Source organism: Copidosoma floridanum, unplaced genomic scaffold (genome assembly GCF_036245765.1).
Source record: "Copidosoma floridanum isolate Cflo_tuat_1 unplaced genomic scaffold, Cflo_Japanese_pri ptg000013l, whole genome shotgun sequence".
Classification (NCBI taxonomy): domain Eukaryota; kingdom Metazoa; phylum Arthropoda; class Insecta; order Hymenoptera; family Encyrtidae; genus Copidosoma; species Copidosoma floridanum.
Window position 1 is genome coordinate 38,716,688 of NW_028321890.1, and position 23,932 is coordinate 38,740,619.

The window sequence follows — 23,932 nt, forward strand, 5'->3', positions numbered from 1 at the left end:
TTTAAGGTTTTGAAATTTCAAATTTAAGAATAAGTAGCTACTGTTTTTAGGCTGTATGAGGTGTAATATGCCAACCTATATGATAAGTATTGGTGAACAAGGAACGAATACTTAAACGTTTCAAATGACCAAGGTCCCACAGTTTATTAAAAAAATTTTTTTTTTATTTTTACGACAACGAAATATCGTCCTTTTTGCGATGTCTGCTTTAATTACGTATAACAGCGGTTTTTAAATTTTCATAATTTTAAGCTTAAAAATTTCAAATTTAGAAATTAGCCACTTCTTTTTTTGAGCTCTGTAGAGAATAAGAAGCCAATCTGTACGATATTGGAGATCATACATTTAAACGTTAAAACTGCCTATATCCCAAGGTTTCTAAGATAAACAAAAATTTTAATTGTATTTTTATGATCACGAATTATCGTCCTTTTGGCGATGCGTCGTTTACAGATCTACAGCGATTTTCAAGTTTTCAATAGGTGTACGCCAAAAAATTTTATATTCTGAGAATAGCCCCTACTTTGTTTGGGTCTCTGCGTAATTTAATAAGCTTATCTGTAGCATATTGAAAAATTATTCGCAAAAAAATTTTTTTTATTTCATTCTATGAAAATGAAATATTGTCCTTTTCGCGATATTTGCAATATTTACGAAGATACAGAGATTTAAGGATATTGATAATTTTAAGGTTGAAAATTCCAAATTTAGAGACTAGCCACTATTTTTTTTCGACTGTGTGTGGTTGAGTAAGCTAATCTGTGTAATACTAGTAATTTAAAATCAAATCTATGTAAAAACATTTCAAGTGGCCAATGTCTCACAAATTTTTTTTTTCCTTGATTACGAATTATCGTTCTTTTCGCGATATTAGATTTTTTACAAAAATATAGCGATTTGAAAATTTCCATACTTTTGATCTTAAAAATTTCGAATTTACAGAATGGCCACTAATTTTTATGAGTTCTAAGCAGGTTTATACAGACAATTTATGAAATATTGAAAATTTAATATCGAATCTAATAACATTTTCAGTGGCCAATGCCTTTTTATTAAACCAATGGAAATAAAAATTTTAACAATATCGAAAAAAATAAGTTTTTGGTGTTAACTTTTTACCAATCGGTGTTCAATCATATAAACGTTTCTCAGACTCGATTAAGTAAATTTGACTCCAGGCATGTATGAATAAAGTTAATAATTAGTTTATCAAGTATTTTATCAATCATAATTGAAACAAAAAAGTACTCGAGAGTATAATAACAAATCTCTCTTACACAGTTCGTCTGCGTTTTTAAAATAATATTTTACCATTATCTTCGCCTAACCTAAGTTAATTTTTATGCAGACAATATACTTACTCTTTTAATCAGCAGAAATTATTACGTTGTATATTAAAGACCCTGAAATAGGGAAAAAAAAGGATTGGATTTAATGCTGAGGCCGAAAAAAATTTGATACACGTTCTGAAATACACAATTAACCAACAATGTCATTCTTGTTTTATTTTTTGATATGTGTACACACATTGTTTAACAACGCTTGGAATTACGACTCTAAAAAATGATAACTCAATTGTACAGATTATTTGATCCACAGGGTTAAAAAGCATCTTTTTTTTTTTTTTAATGCCGTACACGTTTGCTGAAGATTAATTGACTTTTCTTATTTAGCGATTAATGTGCCGTGTTTAACAATTGATTTCATTAGTTACCTTACGCATGCTAGGCTTAAAAATTGCCGTTTTAAATTGTATTTCTCGTTATAAAAAATATGCTGTAAAAAAAAAAAAATTTCGTACTGCGTTTCTGCTTATTGAATTTCTAGGGTATCCAACTACAATAATAGTCACGTTACACATAGTATACTAATGTGGCTGCCATCGTCCACATCACTCTAGAGTATTGTCTTGATAAGTAGTAATAATATATTTAACATTTATGCAGTACTATTACAACAATGCATCTAAACTTGGTTTTCTTCTTTACAATAGTGAGTACTATTTTTAAATGCTAAAAATAAAATATCAAATTGTAATACTACTCGTATAAAATTGCGGTTTATTGTCAGAGTCGGGTTAATTACTTTGGGAGTGCAATAACTAAGTATTACTGCAGTAAACATCGCCAACAATTTTTTTTTTTTTTTTTCATTTTGTTATTCAAAATATCTAGACGACGTTTTATTATAAGATTCATTCAAACATGTGATCATTTAAACAATTTACGTTAACGTTACAAAAATATTTCATTTTCATTGCTAATAAGCGTGTCTGTGGTTTAGGAATTTACATATGCTAAGTATATACATATGTATCTTTCTTGAAGAAAAGTTCACCGTCAATGTGACCCAAGTATTTCTACATAACGATAGATAAATTTATCATTACATTGTCGTGTAAGGGTTCGTTATTCAATTATTTACAAATTTAAACGGATACAATGCGTCAAGATGGAACCTATTGTAACTTTCGTGAAAATCAGTAAAATATTGTACAATCATCCAAGAGTAATGTTATAAACAAGCTGTAGTATGTTAGTGGCACATTAATGCGTGAAATTACAGTTTGCTCATAACTTACTTTCCTTGGAAAGAAAAAAAATAAAAAATAATAATAACGCAAATTTCGTCAGGTGTAAATAAATCATGCCTTATAAATTAAGTTGAAGCAATAATGATAATCGTGACGTTTAATTTAACTATTGGTATCCAATAAACAAAATAGTCTATCACATCCTTTGTTTCTAACATGAACCAATTTCATAAAACATAAGTAAAATAAACTACAAATCTTCCCTACGTAACAGTTTTCATTAACTTTTCTGTGTTCTGCATTGACAATTTAATAACAGCATATGAATAATAGATGCAGATATATGAAAACATACGTTTTTAAAATATATTATTAAAATGTTGAAACTTTCTTTCTCCCAATTGAGTTTAATCTACTAGTATAGGTACGTGTACATTAATCATATAGTTTGGGGATTTCTCGTTGAAAGAGGTTGCGTTTATTGTCATTAATAGGCCTTGTACTTCATTAATACGTAAACAATGAACGAATTATTTGAGAATTAGTTAATAAGTTGGTCACGATAAAACATTGATACCAAGTCCTTATTGTGCAATTCAGACTTCTACTATGATACAATACCTTGTACAAGTTTAACGCACTTTGCCATTATTCAAAGCAAAAGGAAATAATAAACGGTAAATGAACAAAATAAAAAGAAAAGTTTTAGTATCATCAGGTAATTGCGGGCGGTCAAGTATATATTCAATCAATGTCCCATATGACTAGACGGTGGATTATGGTTGATATCCTCATGTAATACAATAACTAATGCTCTTTACGATCGCTGTGATGGATAAACCTCGATTACGACTTTTTTTTTAAACTTTGGCGTTTTGCCGTCGTAAATCGTTTGGTATAATATAGGTAATGAAGGATCCAACAAAAAGGGTCGCGCAAAGTACAGTGTTTGCCCAATAGTCTCCCCAAATCTGAAAAAGATGTCTGTAGAGCAGGATTAATAAGATTCCGAAAATTTGCACCACTGCATTCAGCAAACCAGCTGATGTACTTTCCGGCTCGGGATACGTTAGTTCAGCCGCAAATTCGAAACCAACAGGCAAGTAACCAGTCATGAAAAATCTGCGGATCCAAAATAACACACGCATACGTATACGAGGCATCGAGTTATTATCATTGCATTAATTCTTTTCGTTTTTAGCTTTATATATTTACCCTAATAATCCTGCTGTCACATAGACAATGATGATTTCGTCCAAACCAATAGTAAACGTGAAAATGATCATGCCCAGAAAGGAGAAAATATAGATGGCAAGGGTTGTTTCTCTGGAGGTATGACACATAAATTAATTACCAGTATACGCATTTTACATACTTATTTGGGCTGGTATTTTTCTGTACTTACTTAAACTTGTGGGTTTTGTCTAAAACGACGCCGCAAACGACTGAACCCAACATCCCAGCGCACACAATGGTCAGTCCTATTCTACCGGCATCATCGTGGTGACCCTTTCCGGAATATTATTATTGTATTGTGTAATGAGCAGATTGTGATAAAAATATGTTGTTTTGTTTTTTCTTACTGGAAAATGCACCAAAACGATCGGATTAAGGAGAGTTCCAATAGCATAAAATATCCCTACGTTGATGGCGTAACTCAGCAAAAGTAATAAATAGCCTGTGTTTGTCACGAGTCTTTTTACCGACAGCAAAAAGTCTTCCGGCCTTTCCGACTCTTCCCGAACAGCCTGAGCTGGACTTGGTGGCAAGGAAGGTTGATTTTTAAAAACTGTAATCATCAAATAAATACAAAAATTTTTGAATCACGGCAAGTCTTATGAATAGTATACGTATTCTGTATGGTGCTTTTTGTTTAAACCTTTTGTGGACGAATGACATTTACTTACACAATAAAGTGAGGACGAAAATAACCAATGTAAAGACCGCCACGATATAAAACATCAGTTTTAAGCCTTGGCCAATAACATTTAAATCCTCGGAGTCGCGCACGAGCATTGGTGGAAAAAGGAAACCTATGGCTATGCCAAGCTGAAAGAGTATTAATTAAGCATTTGTTTATAAGCCGTACTCCATATTGGTTAAGACTAAATTTCACTTGGATTTGTTTCTTTAACCAATCAATATACCTACTGCGTGCAAAACTAAATTTTAACATAAAAATACTAACAAATCATCATACTCTCGAAATTTTTTTTTCATCAGGATTAATGAAAAACAGAATACGCACCACGCTCGGAGGTTAAGAAATGCATTAGATTTCACGTGAATAAACGCCCGAGGCGAAGCCGACATTCTTAACCTCGATCACTAGGTGCGTGATATACTATTTCCAAGTAGTTTATTTAGTTAAAGTGAATCTAAATTAAATTAAAATTAAAAATTGTTCGTGTTAAAAGAGAAACAACAACGTACAAGTTTTTTAATCTTACTTAATTTTTCCGATGGAAAAAAATAAGATTCCATTGTTGGATATACCTCGATGATTGTAATTTTTGTGCTACACCGTGAGTTATTAGCTTTTCGCGTTTGAAACCTTTCAACTTGTACGATGGTATGAGAGAAATTTTGATAACTATAATAATTATTGATATTTCATACAAATGTCTGCGATACAAATTGATACTAAAGTCTTCACTCTAGCTTGAAAGCTACAGTTGGAATTTTTTCTGTTATTGTTGGAGTACATATACCTGTTGTATGTATGTAAATAACAGAAACTTATTCTTCCATAAAATATCCCACGTTTCTCCCAAAACATTGGCTAATTGAAAAAATTGATAATCTCATTTTTTTTTTTTTTATCAAGTTTTGTTTGTAAATATTGTATTTTTATTTTGAGCCTCGTTAAAAGTACCGGACAATGCACGGTACACATATTATATGCTCAAACATGGCGCGAATGTAAAATGAGCAGTACACTTTTGGAATAATGAACGGATACGCGGACACGAGTCGAGCGAAACAGTTACGTTTTCACGAGCGATTTAACGTGATGTTAATAGAGACAAATATACGTACACGATACCTATATATTATGTCGGAGCCCCAGTACTATCCATCATGATCGTTAACCGGATAAGCGTACATCTCATCAGCTAATACGCATTTTAATGCAGGATACTCATTTGTCCTAACAATCAGATATTTCATTCAAGCTAATATAACTACTAACTACATGACGTGCTTCACTTGTTTATTTTGCACTTATAATAGGATAAATTGTGTACATAATTAGCTACATCCTTTGTATGGTCTATTATATTATGTAGGACGTATACAATACGATTAGGCGCATGATCATAAATATAGTGCCAACAACAGTCGTCAGTTTGACAAAAATATAGTTTAAAGAGCGACCGATGGAGCGTATGAAATATATTGTGTCCAAGACATTTTTCTCATGTGATGATTGATAATGTAGATAATGTTTTGACAGTGATCATACAAGAATATTTATACGGTGATTGGGAAAATCGGCCTATATATAGGAGACTTAAAAAATACGGTGGTAGCCGATTGTTTGAAAACAATATTTTCAACACTAGTTGAGTATGCTTTTTATAAACTTTTAATTCTTTGGGGAGCAAGTTTTGGTACATGAAAGTCAAGATTGAAAAAAAAAAAAAAAAAAAAAAAAAAAATACATTAATAAAAAGTTATAGTTACCTGATTACCAAAGACCCCGATGCTACATGCGCTACTAACTTGATCAGGACCAAACCAAACAGCAGCTAATCGTGCAGGCACCGAAAGAATAAAAGTTTGACTCAAAGCGACCAAGGTGTGGCCCAAAAATGTTATCCAAAATCCATCAGGACTGACGCTTAAGACTTTTATCCAAGAGCCTACGGCTGTTCCTAGAGCCCCCAAAATGACTGCGTAGCGGAGACCCTACGATAAATTAATGCTTTTTTTTGTTTTTCATTCTTTCGGTACAAACAGCCAAACTAACGCTACTCTCGAAATTTTAACGTTACGTTGGATGAAAAATCAAGTTGCTTTTGAAAACGGTAAAATATACATCCCATGTACGGTTAATGCCATATACTTACGAATCTGTCGAGAAAATAACTCGCTGGAAAGATGAACAAAATATACGTAAACATGTAAATCATGCTCGTCATGTCAACCGCCGTATCCGACACGCTGTAGTACTTTTTAACTATGTCCGTTATAATGCAATATTGAGTCCATTGCATGGCGTTGCTAGCGCTGTATAAAACGAAGATGATGAGAATCAACCACCTTCTTTTGTAAAGTTTCGTTTCTACAGCCTGTTGTCATAAAAAACAATGTCAATGATTATTATTACGTTTATTCAAGTATTCGTCGCAATGTTTTTGCACCACTTGGTTTTTTCGCTACTTTTTCATATACGAGTACAGATTGATGTGCATCAATATTTAATCAATGTGTTAAGCACGTGGCTGCAGCGCCCAAAACAAATTTTCCTGTTCCCCTTTGAATTTATAAAAAAATAACAGTGTACAATTTTTCCACCCAGTAAAGTACCCCAAGCTTTCGATGTTTTTCAACATTATAATTATCAATGAAAAATATGCATACCTGAGTAGGCTGAATGCCGCCTTCGATGGCTTTTACGTAATCCGAGGAGTTTATCATATTGTATGAAAATTATGGAATAAGCCAAGAGCAAATTAATTATCTACACCATTTAGGATAGTTTTGGCCAAGACGGGAAAATTTTAATCGGTAGTTTGTTGGCAAGCCATTTTTTCATTTACACATCTGAAAGAAGAATAAGTGCTTTTTGTCCTACAAGTTTTTTTTTCTATTTTATACATGGTGTTGCGGCGACAGCCCCGTCATGGCGTTTTTGTCGAAATTGTATACTGATGAAACATAAAACTACAATTATTTTTATTTACTCGTTCTCCCTCATGTATAATATAATATAGTATAGGTAAAACAAGTAATAACTAGCTATATCATAAACTTTCTTTGATATGAGATACAACAGACAATAGATTAATTTATATCAATTTCAAGGACAGTGAAAAGTCAATGTTTCATTCGTCATTAACAAGTGTTGGTGGATACATACGTCGTACGCTGTTTGGTTATCTTATCAAGTTTCGAAATGTTTTTAACCGAATAGTTATATTTTATTGTTCGCATCATAGTATAAAATTTTTGTTGGGCATTTTTTACAGCTGTTGATTGTTGAATGACGAAAACCTCTTAAAAATATAAATCTTATATCTACACGCATTATACTTGGATGTGATTAAAAAATTTTTTCCAAACTTTTACATGCCCACTGAAATTTTGATTGAGTATTCCAAGTAAACAACGACCTTTTACATTAACGTTTTCCTTCACTTTAAACAAATTATTTCCAGGGTAGGCAGGGTAGGCTGTATTAAAATATGATTTTTTTATTGCCTGCTTACGTCATGAATTGTAAAAAAAAAAAAAAAAAAAAAAAAAAAAAAAAAAAAAAAAAAAAAAAAAAAAACTACATGAGAGTCAAACGGGTGGGACACAGAAATAGAAAAGGAGATCGCAACTTACCGCCAAGATTTTAATTGACATGAAGAATTCCGGTTTGAGGGAGCTGTGTGAAAATGTGATGTTTCGGCTTGAACTCGACTTAATCTTCTGGAAGCGACGCGTTATCACGCGCCGTGTCGCTGCTGCAAACAATTTATACATATATATATATATATATATATATTTGCAATCTATATAGGTATGTCACTTGTAACACTAGTTTCGTTTTCCGAGAGTATAATGTATAATATATATATATATAAAATACTCGCCGACAACGAATGATAATAATGTGACGCGCGTGTCACCCCAGCCCCTGCACCTTGTACCGCTCCAAGTCGTATCCCCACCTTCCAGCAACAGAGTACGTGTCATGCATATATATATACAACACACACACACACACACACATTGTTCACACGTATACATGTATATTGTATATTACTATACGTATACTACCTTGCTCGCCTCCAGTTCTCCCCGGTAAAATATACATATACATAATAATATAAGTACTTAAGTAGTATCCAAGTGTCATATGTATAGCGTTGAATCTCTGGTGGTACTGCACCCATGCACGCATGCACGCCTGCACACCCTAGTTGCTACTACGGAAGCCTCTCTCTTTCCTTCCCACTGCACTTTGATGCTCTCGCGGCCTCGCGCGCGTCGATGCAATGATGCAATGAGCTCTCTTCAACTAAGTATATATTATATTATACATTGTTCACTCTTTACCTCGTCTTTGATATATATATATCATATATATTTTTTTTTCATTCCCTTTACTCATCATTTCCCGTCTAAGATTTAGCTTTTTCCCAACTATAATTTATAAATAACTACATGTATGTATAATATATATATATATATATATATATATATATATATATATATATATATATATATATATATATATGTCACGTGTATGACTTTTTTTTAATGATTGACAATGACAAATAAAATATGTGATTGCGCGAGCAACATCACATTACCGACATCCTCTGCTTTTATTATGGTCACTCTCTTGCCGCCACCTACATTTATACTTTATTTATTTGACCCTTTTGTTTGCTTGCGTGTATATATCTATACCTATCTATACCTATACTCAATCTCACTTGTTTCTTTTTGTTGTACAGTACAACCATCTAAGTACTTACTCTGCACTACACATTGTGCATTATCTTTTTGCACGTATACATATACTTAAAAGTTCAATGCAGTGCACACACGCACTCACGTATTATATACCCGTAATTCATATACACAACCCAAGGCCTAGTTCCCAATGCTTTCAGTGCTCTCTCGTTTTCATTTAAAATGTTTGAAGCATCCAAAGAAGCTTTGTTTAGAGAGAAAAAAAAAAAAAAAAAAAGGTGAAACATTGTGAGACCCTGGAAAAAAGGGATAGACTGATGTAGGGTAAAATGTGCGAGAAAAAACAAAAAAACAATGAGTCTTGACTAAAGTGAAACAATCGCTATTAAATTTTTTATTGTTAGGAACATCAAAATAATATTCATTTTATCTTGATAACACATACTTTAAACCCACAAGTAACGGAATAACGGCGTGACGATGATTGTTGTTTCATCAATTGCTAGACATGGTCCATGCAGTTTCATTTTTTTTTTGTTTTTTTTTTTTAATTATCTAGTGTTAATTGCATATACTTATTCTGCACTCGAAACTTGAAAGAGGAATGGGAAAAGGTGGAGTGTATCGGTCTACTGCCTCAATTCTGATCAGCTCTATTAGATTTTTTCATCCATTTAAAACTTTTTTTTAATTAGGCCACAGGCATCTTGTACACTTGTTACTTGAACGTTATTGAGGCAAGGGAGTACTTAACAGCTAATCAATTTGCGAAATGATTGGTCACCCATCCAAGTACCTATTATACTAAAGCTGCTCGTTTCCGCTGGTCGACAAAGCTGTAACTTTGCTCCTTTCATCAGATATTATAATGTACAGTCAATCTTGAAGACGGTCAAACAAGCCAAATCCGTAATTTTTACTTTATTTATTTATTTTTTTTTTTTTTTTTTTTAAGGTGGCTGCAAAAAAGGTTTGTAATTTAATTTAGGAGGCTCTTTACAATGATACTTTTTTTCTCTAAAGTTTTATTCTTTTTGGAAAGTTACGAGAATTTTACCAAACGTTGGGTGCCCTATAAAATCGTCATTCGCTGCCGACTCCCCGTTTCACGTTGTATTGTTTTTCATCAATTTCAACATTTTTTACACGTATTTATAGGTAGATGAATTTCTCTTAATCTTTTAAAAATTGATCAAGATAATTATTGTTTGAGCGCCTGTGAAAGTTAAAAATCGTAAACATAACAGCCCAATAACTAATTATATAATATACATGTAAAAAAAAGTGTCTACATGATGCAAGGAAATAGTGAGGAGCGGCTAATTTTGTGAAATGGCATCCGGGTAAGAGATGAAAGTTGACAAACCTCGCACAGATTTGCACACACCGAACGAGCACAATATGATGCAATTGGAACCATCAACACCGTAAACAATAATTATCTGACGAATAATATTATTGCGATTACATTAAATTATTTATTTACTTTATTATTATTATAATGCTATTTATTTCTCAACTTAAATTTGATAGACGTGCTATTGAAGCAATTAAAGTTTATGATGAATATCGACTTGGTATAAACTTTCCATCATCACAAAAGATCTGCCTGTATATATATATATTACTACGTCTACAACGATAGGTAATCATTATGCACAAAAATTATATGGAAATTGTAAAAAAAAAAAAAAAAAAAAAAAAAAAAAGTAATGCAGTAAATTAATATGAACAATTAAGTGTTGTATGCAAACTCGGCTTTTCAGTTACAGTGCGTTTTGAATGGTTTTTTTCAAGTAGCTAAAATTCCCAGTTTTTGTGGAAAAATATAGTTACGATGTTACACATTTTTTACAATTTTCAAATAAATCATGTTTCAAAAAAACTGATTCAGTACACAGAGACGTGTTCCTTTCTTCGCATTCACGCACACACACACACACACACATACGGTTACACATGCGTAATGCGTATATATTATATTATCGTGGTCATCGGCCGGTCGCTTATACTCATATACGTATGCGTGTATTGTACACACATACTATAGAATATGTAGTGCGGCCTTAGAGCTAAGCTAAGAGTGCGGCTGCGGAAGTGCGGATACCTATATATATGCATGCAAGCGCGTAAGCAACGGTAGAGATTGTCACATTAATCATATTTATTTTAATTGTCCCATCGTCCGAACAAGTACAACAGAAAATATAAGTGCCTATGTACACATAGAACTAGAACAGCATATTGTTTGTCTTTTTATTACTCATATACCTACATAGTGGTTTCATGCATATGGCTCAGCAGACAGGCAGCTCAGTTCAGTGCATGGTGCAAGTTTTTAGTGTCGTGTACTTGATATACCTATTGTAATAATATCAAAATGGTCCGTTATACAGTATAGTGTAACATAAATATGAACCCTGATCCCTCATCACACTTTGTACATATGTATAGGTACATAATAACATAATAAGTACCAATATATACATATATATGTTAAAATGCACTCGTCACTCGTCAGTCTCGTCACTCGTTGTTACGTCATTACAATATATGCATATGTATAAAGTATAGTAGTATAAGTAGTAGTAGTAGACCATCTGCTAATACACTCATGACGTATACCTACACTCTGGTAGATTATTATTAATATATATTAAGTAATATTATACACGTAACTAGTAATAATAATTTTTACAAACACTCACTGGTATATATATATATATATGTATATATATATACATATAGATCGATATTCGTTGTTGTATTTAAAACACTTTTAACAGCTTATATCGAGGGTATTTATATACTTGTATTCTCAACTTCAATCCAAACTACTTAGAAAAGTAAGTGTATAGACTCGCTGGCTGGAGCCACAGACTGAAAACTAAAACGACAATAAAACGGACCTAGGGGACTACATATTTTATAACGTATATAGATAAGTATCTCTCGTCTTCCACGTTATCTCGTTACTAATAGTAAGTATATATGTATATATATATATATATACCTATACAATACAATATATAAGTTTATAAGCGCAGCTATAATATGTAAACGTGCGCTAAACACAGTAGGTATGCCCAAGTGCCGTACCCGGGGCGCTTTCTCTTTTCGACTCGCCTCTCTTGGCATTTATAAAATACATCCATCTAGATGAGCTGTTCCATAAAAAAACACTCGACCGTCATGAAAAATCTACTCATAGTAGACTTTGAGTAAAAATTTATTTTTTTCTTATTCAATTTATTACATATCATGGAAAAATGATCAATTACCATAAAATGTCGGGTTGATACATTTTTTTCTCTCATTCCGATATAGATGGATTAATCGTGATTATAGAAAATTACATTGAAACTCGGTACATACATATTTTTAATTGAAACAAGTGTATTCCTGGTATCCGCGTAATAACATATACACCGACAAACGTGAAAAGACTTCAAAAAAGACCAATGCAACACCTCAATTAACATTCACAAATTTTTCTATTTTCCAGCAGATAAAAGATAATTATCTTGGTAATTATCTTGGTACCGTGACGGTGCGTTCAGGGATTTTTTTAAATATAAGCTGTAATAGTAAAAAGATTAGTGCAGGTAGGTATCCTGTACTTGCATATTTATTTAATACCTACGCAAAATAGGCGTGCGCATGCACTTGCTCAACAAAATAACGGCCTATCACTGACTTTCTATTACGTGCCGATGGTTTATACTTAAATAATGTTTGTCTCATTGTCATCATATTTAAAACTTCATTTCTATTGGCATACCTCGGTATTTTGCATATATTTATGAAAATTTGATAAAACAAACGATTTTGTTTGTTTGTTTGAAGGCAAAAACAAAGAGGAGAACGTTAAGTATTAAAAAAGCGCCCTACCTGCACGTGCCTTATTTGCAGCCATTTGCTGTGTTTAAATTAACCATAGCCACATTTTTCCCTCCATGTTAAAAATTTTGCAGAATTTTCCCACCTTTTTGTGCATGTATGAAAAAAAAAAAAAAAAAAAAAAGTAACAAGTGACACCAACCTCGCACCCCTCTCTATCGATTTGAACAATGAATACTTTGGTATTCCGATTATATCCTAGGGTTATTGAAACAATTATTTTCATGGTTTTATTTACTTTTTACCAGTATATACAGGTTACCCGATTTGCGACTCATGTTTATCTTCTAGAAGCATAAATGTTAATGATCAAATTTAAGTTAACTTTTCAACTCCGTTAATCAACTAATATTCTTTTTCCCATCACACCTACACACCGCCCATACGTATTAAGAAAACCAACTTTGATGATAAAGGATCATACATACATAACATGTTAATTTTTATATAATACAAATGATTGAGATCTATAGGTACCAAAGAAACGCGTCAATTGCAGCATCTCACCGACATATTGAATCCGACAACAAACTTGTGCAATAATTACAGTTTTAAATATATTTACGTTAAAAAGTCAAAAGTATACAATAATATAGTAGTATCCACTTTCATGTAAAATGCATGTATGCAGGTATTGCAGATGCTGAGAAAAATGTAATAATTTATAACGTATACAGACAAAGAGTCTCAATTCCAGTGAAAGTAGCACTCGATCAAAGTCTTACATCTTACATCGGTGCAACAGGCGTTACTCAAGTAATCCACCACCATGACGTAAGAGTTACCTCTTACCCGATTCCACATGCTTCCTTCTTTAACTGCGGGTCCGAGTTTCTCGACCTATATTAGTTACCCACCGCTTACACTTTAAAACAGTTGCTGCCGCCGCTTTTGACTTGATATACCTTTAATACTTATCTCTGCATAGGTTTTGCATGGTGTGCAAACAAAAAATTTACAATACCACAATTAAATCTTCAACACTCGCGCAAATACGTATACTATGTTGTGCTTTTTTTTTCTTCTTCAAAACTCAGTTGGTGTGTTTGCCGTCTAATGCAAAATCTTGTGTATTTTTTATCTACTGTAAAAGTTTCAAATAAACGAGTGCAGCTTTTAATATTTACGATAACGTATTTGCACAAAGTAATGGCAGCCTCAATAAACAAATATTTATATACTTGATTGCAGATCTCAATTAAATGAGAAATGTTTTTCATGCGATTGTACAGTCTCGTGAGTAAATTTTTTAATCGCTCGCTTTTCCCCTCATGAAATTACCAATTTTATATTTCTTATTTGTTTATTTTTTTCCCATAAGTTTGCCGTTTATTGTTGTACGACTTATTAGATTTTATGAGCCAAAAAACCCAGAGCTGATGGCATTCAAGTTACATTAACAGGCGCTTTTGCTTGTGTTTTCTTTTTTTTCTTTTTTCTTTGTTACCCTTTAAAATGCTAATTACTGCAACATCTTTTCTAACATTGGTGGCGATAAAAAGCGACAGAGTCATATCGAGTCAAGAGGAGTATAGCTTGGCAACGTTTGTTGTACTTTTTTTGCTTGTAACAATCGAAGTTATGATTGTAAAGGTCGTGACTGCTGAATACGAAAGAGAAAACTAAAGTGGATTCAAAGCAGTGCTTCCACACATCGTTCAATTAGAAGAGTCATGTTCAACTTGCAAATAACACCAAACTCATTGACAGTGAAAACAAATACAGTCTAGCACATGGATAGATAAAACTATTTTGGTTGCCATGAAAATTTTTTCCTACAAATACAAGTTGGTGAAAAATTTCATTCTTGATATTTTATGTTTATAATCATAACTGCATTTTTGTTTTTTATCCATGGAAATTGTATTTCTTTTTTTTCAGAATTGCCTCGCAATGATGTATCAAGACAACGAGTAGAAACGGTGATTCAAGAGTTTCATTGTGCTTAAATTACTTTGATGAAAAACATGAAAAATGATGGCCAAAAAGTATACTAGATGTAATCATGAATGCATAAATACTTTCTATAAATAATTATTCCCGCAAAAGTTTTTGATGCCTCATTCAATAATATTTAAAAAATAGGCCATCACGTCCAGTTAAATTTTTTTTTTTCGTTCAATGTATACTCGCATATTTATACTCAAATGTAGAGGATACGAAAACTTTTGCTAGCTTGAAAAATTCAAGATAAATTGAAAAAGAAATCTTTCTTGCGATATAATAATCAATGAAACAATAAAAGACAACATTAAACGGTACATGAGCCATGGTGAGAATGAGTATTGGTAATTATTGGTTTCAAGTTTTTGGAAAAGAAAAAATTTTACTAAAAAAATTTAATAACAAAATATCATCACTTACAGCATTTAATCTTTCAAAAACTCTGTCTTGTTTAATGAAAATTAAAAAGGTTTTAGCTTATTTAGCATGTTGTTTCTTTTAAGCCCCTCTCTTCTAAGCCTCCTCCAGTATACTTTGGTATTTGGATCAAGCTCTTCGAGCGGTGGAGCTGGTCCAGTTCGTATAGTCCACAGCCAATCTGGATATTCTGAATCTGGTTTCAATTCGACATCTTGGCCACCTTCTTTCAATATATTCGTGCCGCAGCAATACTTTAATAATTTGTCAACATCCGTTTCTACATCCAATACTTTTTTTTCTATGGCAGGACCTTTTTTGCCAATTTTTTTAATCTTCCCTGCAACACCTGTTGTGAAAAAAAAAAACTAACAAACTTTAAGATGCGAAAAATTAATATTTTTTTTATAACTAACTACTACCAGAGTCCAGAAACACAAATCAACTCTTCCGAGGATGTTATACAATGCACGCTTTAATCTATTTGGATAAATATAAGGTGGCTTACCAGGTACAGAGTAACATCGTGTTTGATTGCTGCACTCCAGTGGTCTTATGATAACATGTCTTAAAAAACTGAGTGTCCGGTAAAAAAACATAACTCATTGATTAAATGTTACAAGTATATTCGGTAATAAAATTTAACATGGTACTCGAATTACTTTTACAGCTGCAGCATATGACGTATAGGCTAGGTCTGCTGTCCGCTTTATCATATATATATATGAAATTATACCTAGCCATTACTGAGTATAAGTTATTTTTAGTATGTAACACATATATATATATATATCATCAGAAGCGAAAAGCCAAAGTTCGCAATATAACCTAAACCTGAAGCAAGGTAATTTATACATGTAAGACAGTCTTAGTATTAGTAATAGTATAACTAATGATACCCTTCTTCTTTCTCTGCTCTCTCTATCTCATACAAAATTTTTGATTATTTCCTCAAAACTTGTAACTTATAACATTACTACAGATATTATATGGTCATCACGGTGTGCGCGCAATCACGTTTTCAAGTGTTCAAGAGTAATTTGTGTCCATCTTTATGATGCAGCTCAAACTCGTCATCAATGCGGCTGATCCTCCGATTGGTATACGTTTTTCAGTATTATTTAAAATAACAAATTTACTTGTTGAATCATATATACGCAAATACTATCGCACACGTGACTTTAATAATATGTATTTGAAAAGAATGTATTTACAGTGGTAAGCTTTAAGTAAGAGCAACAATATTTCTTAATTTGCAGAAACCTTAGCAACGGTTGAACTTGTCAAGTCCAAACTTAATTCCGAGTTCCAAATCGTTTGGTCCAATGATTTCGGAAAGAATCCAGCCAAGCTTCAACTATTTGGCAGCAATGGCAAGCTCCTGGGAGATACAGGCATCAGCGTTGCCAGATATTTGTCAAGAGCAAGAAATGACGATCTTTATGGTGAGAATTTCAAGCGTACATTATTATTATATTTAAGATTTTCACCAACAAGCTGTTTTTTTAGGCAGCAGTGATGCTTTTGTACGCTCAGAAGTGGATCACTGGTTGACATTTTCTGGGAATCGTTTGAAATCCAAGAACGAAGCAACAGATGTATTTATTTATTTGAATCTTGTGTTATCGACGAGAACGTGGTTGGTAGCAAAACACCTGACCATCGCAGACATTTGCCTGTTTTCGGAATTAATGTCAGAAGCCAATAATATTGATTCCCACAAAGAAAGGTATCCAAATTTGTACAGATGGTACAAACAAGTTCAAGCAGTACCGGAAGTTGAAACCGCCTTGGAAATTGCCTCAAAAAATGGTAGCAAAGAGGCCAAAGGGAGCGCCGTTTCTCATTCTAAAACTGTTGCTGCTCAAAAAACGGCCCAAAAAAAGGAGCAAGCCAAATTTGTTGATTTACCTGGTGCCCAAAAAGGAAAGGTTGTCGTGCGTTTTCCTCCCGAAGCTAGTGGTTACTTGCACATAGGACATGCCAAGGCCGCCCTATTAAATCAATACTATGCAGACCATTTCAAGGGAAAACTCATCATGAGGTTTGACGATACGAATCCTGCCAAGGAAAACGTCGAGTTTGAAAAAGCTATTCTAGAAGATCTCGAAATGCTACAGATAAAGCCTGACCGCTTTACGCATACATCCGATTATTTTGACCTAATGCTGGATTATTGCGAAAAGTTGATAAGAAACGGGAAAGCCTTTGTCGACGATACTCCAGCCGAACGGATGAAAGAGCAAAGAGATCAGAATCTCCCATCGGTCAACCGAGATAATACAATTGAGGCAAATTTGGAGCTCTGGCGTGAAATGATAAAAGGCTCGACGAGGGGTCAAAAGTGCTGTGTCAGGGCTAAAATCAATTACCAGTCGTCAAACGGCTGTCTGCGCGATCCTACGATTTACAGATGCAAGCCAGAACCTCATCCAAAGACGGGAACAAAGTACAAGGTTTATCCGACTTACGACTTTGCCTGTCCGATCGTCGACGCGATCGAGGGTGTCACGCATACCTTACGGACGACCGAGTATCATGACAGAGATGAGCAATTTTATTGGTTCGTGGACGCTCTTGGGCTGCATCGTCCCTATATTTATGAATACTCCCGGCTCAATATGACCAACACTGTACTCTCGAAGCGAAAGCTGACCTGGTTCGTCGCCGAGGGATTGGTCGACGGCTGGGATGATCCACGTTTCCCGACCGTGCGAGGAATCTTGCGCAGGGGAATGACGGTCGAGGGTCTAAAGCAGTTTATCATTGCCCAGGGCAGTTCGCGATCCGTCGTCTTTATGGAGTGGGATAAAATATGGTCTTTTAACAAAAAGGTCATTGATCCCGTGGCCGTTAGGTACACAGCCCTCACCGTTGGTGATACGGTGCCCGTCCACGTCAAGGGAGCCGTTGAGGGATTTCTCACGGTTCCTAATCACCCAAAGGATCCGTCCATCGGTACGAAGCAGGTGCGCGTGTCCCCAGACATACTCATCGAGGAGGAGGACGCTCAAGCTTTGAAACAAGGTCAAAACGCAACTTTCATTAATTGGGGCAATCTCATGATAGAAAATATCGAAAAGAATGCAAACGGCAAAATCATCAAAGTGGATGCGTCTTTGAATCTTGACAACAAAGATTTTAAAAATACTTTGAAGCTGACTTGGATAGCTGCTGACAAATCCGAGACGTCCAAGAGTGCGATTCCGTGCTACGCCGTTTACTTTGATCACATTATTACCAAGCCCGTTTTAGCCAAGGATGACGATTTCAAGGACTTTGTCGCCAAAGACACGAGGGTGGGCAAATATTTCCCTCTATTTTTTTTTCAATTTTGTATTTATTTTTTTTATTTTTACTCTTTTTTCATCTTTGCAGAGAGAAATCGAAATGTTTGGAGAAACTGAGCTACAAAGAGTCAAACACGGAGAGATCATTCAACTGCAGAGAAAAGGCTTTTTCCGCTGCGACCTTCCTTACGCAGAAGCCACAGCTCACTCTTCGCGCGAGCAACCTTTAATTCTATTTCATATACCTGATGGTCACAGTACCATCGCTTTGCCTGGTGCTGCGGACAAATCAACCGTCTCAAAGGTATGACTAACTTAATTTCATTTCCCTACACTTGATTAATATATATATATATTAATGTGTGTGCGCGTAAGCAAGAAAAGGGAAAGGAGGAAAGGAGAAAGGAGGGCCTTATATGTTGTTTGTGGCAATGACCAATCACGCTTGATTCCTTCTACTTTCGACGTGTATTCATTCCATATGCTCTGTGTCTATCAAAGTTTTATGTCGAATTGACGAAAAAAAATTTCTTAATTTTTCTATTGTCCGATAACATAGTTTAAACTATAAAAATAAAAATATTACTCATCCTTGTAATTTAATAGGTCACCAAAACGGACGCTTCAGCTATTGAATTAAACGAAAAAATAATAGCTCAAGGAAACAAAATTCGAGATTTGAAAAGTGCCAAAGCTGACAAAGCTACAATTTCTGCCGATGTGAAAAAACTCTTGAATCTTAAAGCTAATTATAAATCAATCACGGGTCAAGACTGGAAACCTAGTAATGATCCGCCTGCTGTAAAGACTACGTCAGCGGTAATTATAAAACAATCAGCTTCTTCTTGATTTTTTACTTCTTTTACTTAACTTACCTATTTTTGTATATCGTATGTGTTTGTTCTTTATTTATTATTCTTAGCACCATAAAAATGAAGATGAAGTCGACAAGTTGAGCAAAGCTATAACTGCCCAAGGCAATACAGTTAGAAAATTAAAATTGGATAAAGTGGATAAAGCTGAAATTGATGCTGCAGTAAAGATACTTGTCGATTTAAAAGCAAAGTGGAAAAGTCTCACTGACCAAGAGTGGAAGCCCGACTGCAAACTGCCAGCTTTGGCTCCGAAAAAAGTAAATACGCAAAGTTTTAGAATTTGATTGCGTGTGACTAACTTGATTGCATACATAATGATTTTTAGGTTTCAAACGAAAAAGCTCCGGAAGCAAACTCTGTGATTTCAAAAAATAAAAAAATGGTAGACGACAGTAATGCCATTTCCTTGTCGCAAGAGATAAAAAAGCAAAATGATGTTGTAGTTAATTTAAAATACTCAAAACCCGATGCAGTGACCGTAACCAAACAAGTTGCGATTCTAATGAATTTAAAAAATGATTATAAAAAATTGACTGGAAAAGATTGGGTGCCCTTGGACGTGTCGGGCAATAAAAAAGAGTCTAGTGGCGATAATTCGAATTTGGAGCAGCAGATAAGTGATCAAGGTTGCATGGTTCGAGAACTCAAAGCCAAAAAAGCCGAGAAATCGGTTATCGATCGTGAGATCGAGATCCTTAAAGCTTTAAAGCTCAAGTACAAAGAAACATTTGGCAAAGACTACGTGCCAGTGGGTGGTGGTGGTCAGGCATCGCGCGAGATTAAGGCAAAGAGTCAGAAACTGTCCCAAGTTGCCAAGCCATCTCTGGGAAACGGTGCAAAGAAGCACGAGAACCACAAGGAAGACGAATCGAGCAGCAAGACCGGAACGAGACTAGGCCTCGAGGCTAAAAAAAGCGAAAATCTCTCAGATTGGTACTCTCAAGTCATTACAAAGGGGGAAATGATAGAGTACTACGACGTCTCGGGTTGTTACATACTACGTCCCTGGAGTTTTACCATTTGGGACTCTATCAAAGATTTTTTCGATCGGGAAATAAAAAAGCTTGGTGTTCAAAACTGCTATTTTCCGATTTTCGTGAGCAAGGCAGCCCTCGAAAAAGAAAAAACCCACATTGCTGACTTTGCGCCCGAAGTTGCTTGGGTGACCAAGAGCGGTGAATCGGATCTAGCTGAGCACATTGCCATTCGCCCCACCTCCGAAACTGTCATGTATCCGGCTTATGCAAAGTGGCTCAAGTCGTATCGCGACCTCCCACTGAAACTCAACCAGTGGAACAATGTAGTGGTACGTGTACTGCGCGTATATAATGTTTATTAATGTTTAAAAATTATAATTATTATTATCATCATCGTTGCAGAGATGGGAGTTTAAACATCCTCAACCGTTTCTGCGCACCCGCGAGTTTCTTTGGCAGGAGGGTCATTCGGCTTTTGTCACCAAGGCCGAAGCTGACGAAGAAGTGTTGCAAATTTTAGATTTGTACGCGCAGATTTATGAAGATTTTTTAGCTGTACCGGTTGTTAAAGGCCGAAAAACAGAGAAGGAAAAGTTTGCCGGTGGTGATTACACCTTGACCGTGGAGGCTTATATTTCGGCGAGTGGTCGTGCGATTCAAGGTGCTACTAGTCATCACTTGGGTCAAAATTTTTCCAAAATGTTTGACATTCAAATCGAAGGTGCCCACGAAGGTGGCGACAAGACTTTTGTTTATCAAAATTCTTGGGGCATCACGACGCGAACCATCGGTGTCATGATAATGGTCTGTTTGATGCGTTGATTTACTCCAAGATGAATAATATACACCAATTTCACGAGCATTCGATTCACTTGTCAATTATAGGTTCACGGTGACGACAAGGGTCTCGTTATACCTCCAAGAGTTGCCTCGATACAAGCCATCATAGTTCCCTGCGGAATCACGGCATCGACATCCCAAGAACAAAAGGACACGTTAATGAGCGAGTGCAACCACTTGGAAAAAGAGCTCATTAAAAGGGGAGAGCTCAGAATCAAGGGAGATTACAGAGATAATTATAGCCCAGGGTGGAAGTTTAATCACTGGGAGTTAAAAGGCGTCCCCGTAAGAATCGAATTGGGTCCAAAAGACTTGGAAAAAAGTCAAGTTACTTTTGTAAGAAGAGATACTTTGGAAAGAACGGTAGCCAGCAGAGCGGAAGCTTATAGTTTTCTCGTTAAATTATTAAATCAAATCCAAGCCAGTTTATTGGAAAAGTAAGTTTATTTTTCTTGCAATTTCAAGTGCACTAGTTGAACGTGCCTCGTATAACGCATTTATAACTATTTTATAGAGCAAGAAACCAACTTATGCAGCACATTAAGCAAACTCACAGCTGGAATGAATTTTGCAAGTATCTTGATGAAAAAAATCTTATTCTTGCACCATTCTGCGAGAGGATTGAATGCGAGGACAAAATCAAGGCTGACAGCGTTAGGTCTGCATTTTAATATATATATATATATATATATATATATATACACATTATTTCCATCAAGTTTAATCATTATTGCATTTTATAGAGATGATGGCGGTGATGAGCCAGGAGCACCGTCGATGGGAGCCAAAAGTTTATGTATTCCAACAAATCAGCCTGATGGCAGTATCGAAGAAATTAAAAAACTCGATTGTATACATCACAGTTGTCAAGCAAAGCCCAAGTCTTACACATTGTTTGGTCGCAGTTATTAAATAATTTTGTAAGTTTTAATAATTGTCATTCATACATACTTTTGGGCTTACTTATTATCCAATAAATAAATAAATAAAATAAACAATATATTTATTATACACCTATTTTGTGCTGAATGCGCTCGTGATTCCGTGTTCCGTGATTTATATATTGTTGTGCTCTCTTTGTTTGGCTGTCAACCTAGTTCTCCTACTTGCCAACTTGGTAAACTGCCTCTCTGCCGCTGTGGTGGTGAGCGCGCACACTGAGTGAAATTTTTTGTGTGTTTTGTTTTGAGTCAGCGATGGGATATAGTTCCGGCCAGATTTGGGAATTCTCTAGGACCCAACCTCTCTGACGTGGGAAATCACTAGATCAAAAAAAAAATAGTACCGAAGGTGACGCGCGAGATTCAAATAAGGTCCAATAACACAAGCATCCATCACCTGATGACCCAGGGCGCTTACTGGCAACTCTGTTACATAAATAATTATTAATAACACAAGCGCCTATCACCCAATAACCCGGGGCGCTTACTGGCCACTCTGTTAAATAAATAATTATTAATAAATTACACAAGCGCCTATCACCTGATGACCCACGGCGCTTACTGGCCACTCTTTTAAATAAATAATTATTAATAACACAAGCGCCTATCACCTGATGACCCGGGGCGCTTACTGGCCACTCTGTTAAATAAATAATTATTAATAACACAAGCGCCTATCACCTAATAACCCGGGGCGCTTACTGGCCACTGTTTAAATAAATAATTATTAATAAATAACACAAGCGCCTATCACCTGATGACCCGGGGCGCTTACTGGCCACTCTGTTCAATAAATAATTATTAATAAATAACACAAGCGCCTATCACCTAATGACCCGGGGCGCTTACTGGCCACTCTGTTAAATAATCAATTAATAATAACACAAGCGCCTATCACCTAATGACCCGGGGCGCTTACTGGCCACTCTTTTAAATAAATAATTATTAATAACACAAGCGCCTATCACCTGATGACCCGGGGCGCTTACTGGCCACTCTGTTAAATAAATAATTATTAATAACACAAGCGCCTATCACCTATTGACCCGGGGCGCTTACTGGCAACTCTGTTAAATAAATAATTATTAGTAAATTACACAAGCGCCTATCACCTGATGACCCACGGCGCTTACTGGCCACTCTTTTAAATAAATAATTATTAATAACACAAGCGCCTATCACCTGATGACCCGGGGCGCTTACTGGCCACTCTGTTAAATAAATAATTATTAATAACACAAGCGCCTATCACCTAATAACCCGGGGCGCTTACTGGCCACTGTTTAAATAAACAATTATTAATAAATAACACAAGCGCCTATCACCTGATGACCCGGGGCGCTTACTGGCCACTCTGTTCAATAAATAATTATTAATAAATAACACAAGCGCCTATCACCTAATGACCCGGGGCGCTTACTGGCCACTCTTTTAAATAAATAATTATTAATAACACAAGCGCCTATCACCTAATGACCCGGGGTACTTACTGGCTACTATTGAATAATAAGTTATCAAGTAATTACAAGAGCGCCAATTAAAAAGATCTTTGTTGTACTAGATAGGCAATCAAAATAAA

General features: G+C 35.0%; 3 protein-coding genes across 7 annotated transcripts; 1 reads left to right on the forward strand and 2 right to left on the reverse strand.

Moving 5' to 3' along the window:
* Window positions 1-1,464: 1,464 nt before the first annotated feature.
* LOC106645996 (choline/ethanolamine transporter flvcr2a) lies at window positions 1,465-12,107 on the reverse strand. 3 transcript variants are annotated; one of them, XM_089591123.1, is made up of 10 exons: window positions 11,878-12,107; window positions 8,090-8,211; window positions 7,121-7,303; window positions 6,607-6,828; window positions 6,221-6,445; window positions 4,441-4,582; window positions 4,117-4,322; window positions 3,939-4,042; window positions 3,749-3,859; window positions 1,465-3,655 (listed from the first exon to the last, which is right to left on the reverse strand). In XM_089591123.1, exons 3-10 carry the CDS (start codon window positions 7,175-7,177, stop codon window positions 3,394-3,396), a joined length of 1,329 nt encoding a protein of 442 aa, XP_089447249.1. In that variant the 5' UTR covers window positions 7,178-7,303; window positions 8,090-8,211; window positions 11,878-12,107; the 3' UTR covers window positions 1,465-3,393. The 3 variants fall into 3 exon arrangements, with proteins under 3 accessions (XP_089447249.1, XP_089447247.1, XP_089447248.1); XM_089591121.1 differs by lacking the exon at window positions 11,878-12,107 and adding an exon at window positions 8,585-8,750; XM_089591122.1 differs by lacking the exon at window positions 11,878-12,107 and adding an exon at window positions 8,528-8,750.
* A 3,318-nt stretch (window positions 12,108-15,425) lies between these two features.
* Window positions 15,426-16,125, reverse strand: mRpL54 (mitochondrial ribosomal protein L54). Its single transcript, XM_014361985.2, has 2 exons — window positions 15,939-16,125; window positions 15,426-15,779 (listed from the first exon to the last, which is right to left on the reverse strand). The coding sequence occupies exons 1-2, from the start codon at window positions 16,027-16,029 to the stop codon at window positions 15,475-15,477; spliced, it is 396 nt and encodes a 131-aa protein (XP_014217471.1). The 5' UTR covers window positions 16,030-16,125; the 3' UTR covers window positions 15,426-15,474.
* A 103-nt stretch (window positions 16,126-16,228) lies between these two features.
* GluProRS (Glutamyl-prolyl-tRNA synthetase) lies at window positions 16,229-22,423 on the forward strand. Of its 3 annotated transcripts, none has more exons than XM_089590915.1 (12): window positions 16,229-16,287; window positions 16,413-16,530; window positions 16,690-16,875; window positions 16,940-18,729; window positions 18,809-19,024; window positions 19,327-19,539; window positions 19,643-19,852; window positions 19,921-20,901; window positions 20,975-21,376; window positions 21,458-21,849; window positions 21,927-22,070; window positions 22,156-22,423. In XM_089590915.1, the coding sequence occupies exons 2-12, from the start codon at window positions 16,485-16,487 to the stop codon at window positions 22,322-22,324; spliced, it is 4,749 nt and encodes a 1,582-aa protein (XP_089447041.1). In that variant the 5' UTR covers window positions 16,229-16,287; window positions 16,413-16,484; the 3' UTR covers window positions 22,325-22,423. The 3 variants fall into 3 exon arrangements, with proteins under 3 accessions (XP_089447041.1, XP_014217474.2, XP_014217472.2); XM_014361988.2 differs by having other exon boundaries at window positions 16,233-16,274; XM_014361986.2 differs by lacking the exon at window positions 16,229-16,287 and having other exon boundaries at window positions 16,321-16,530.
* Window positions 22,424-23,932: the final 1,509 nt, after the last annotated feature.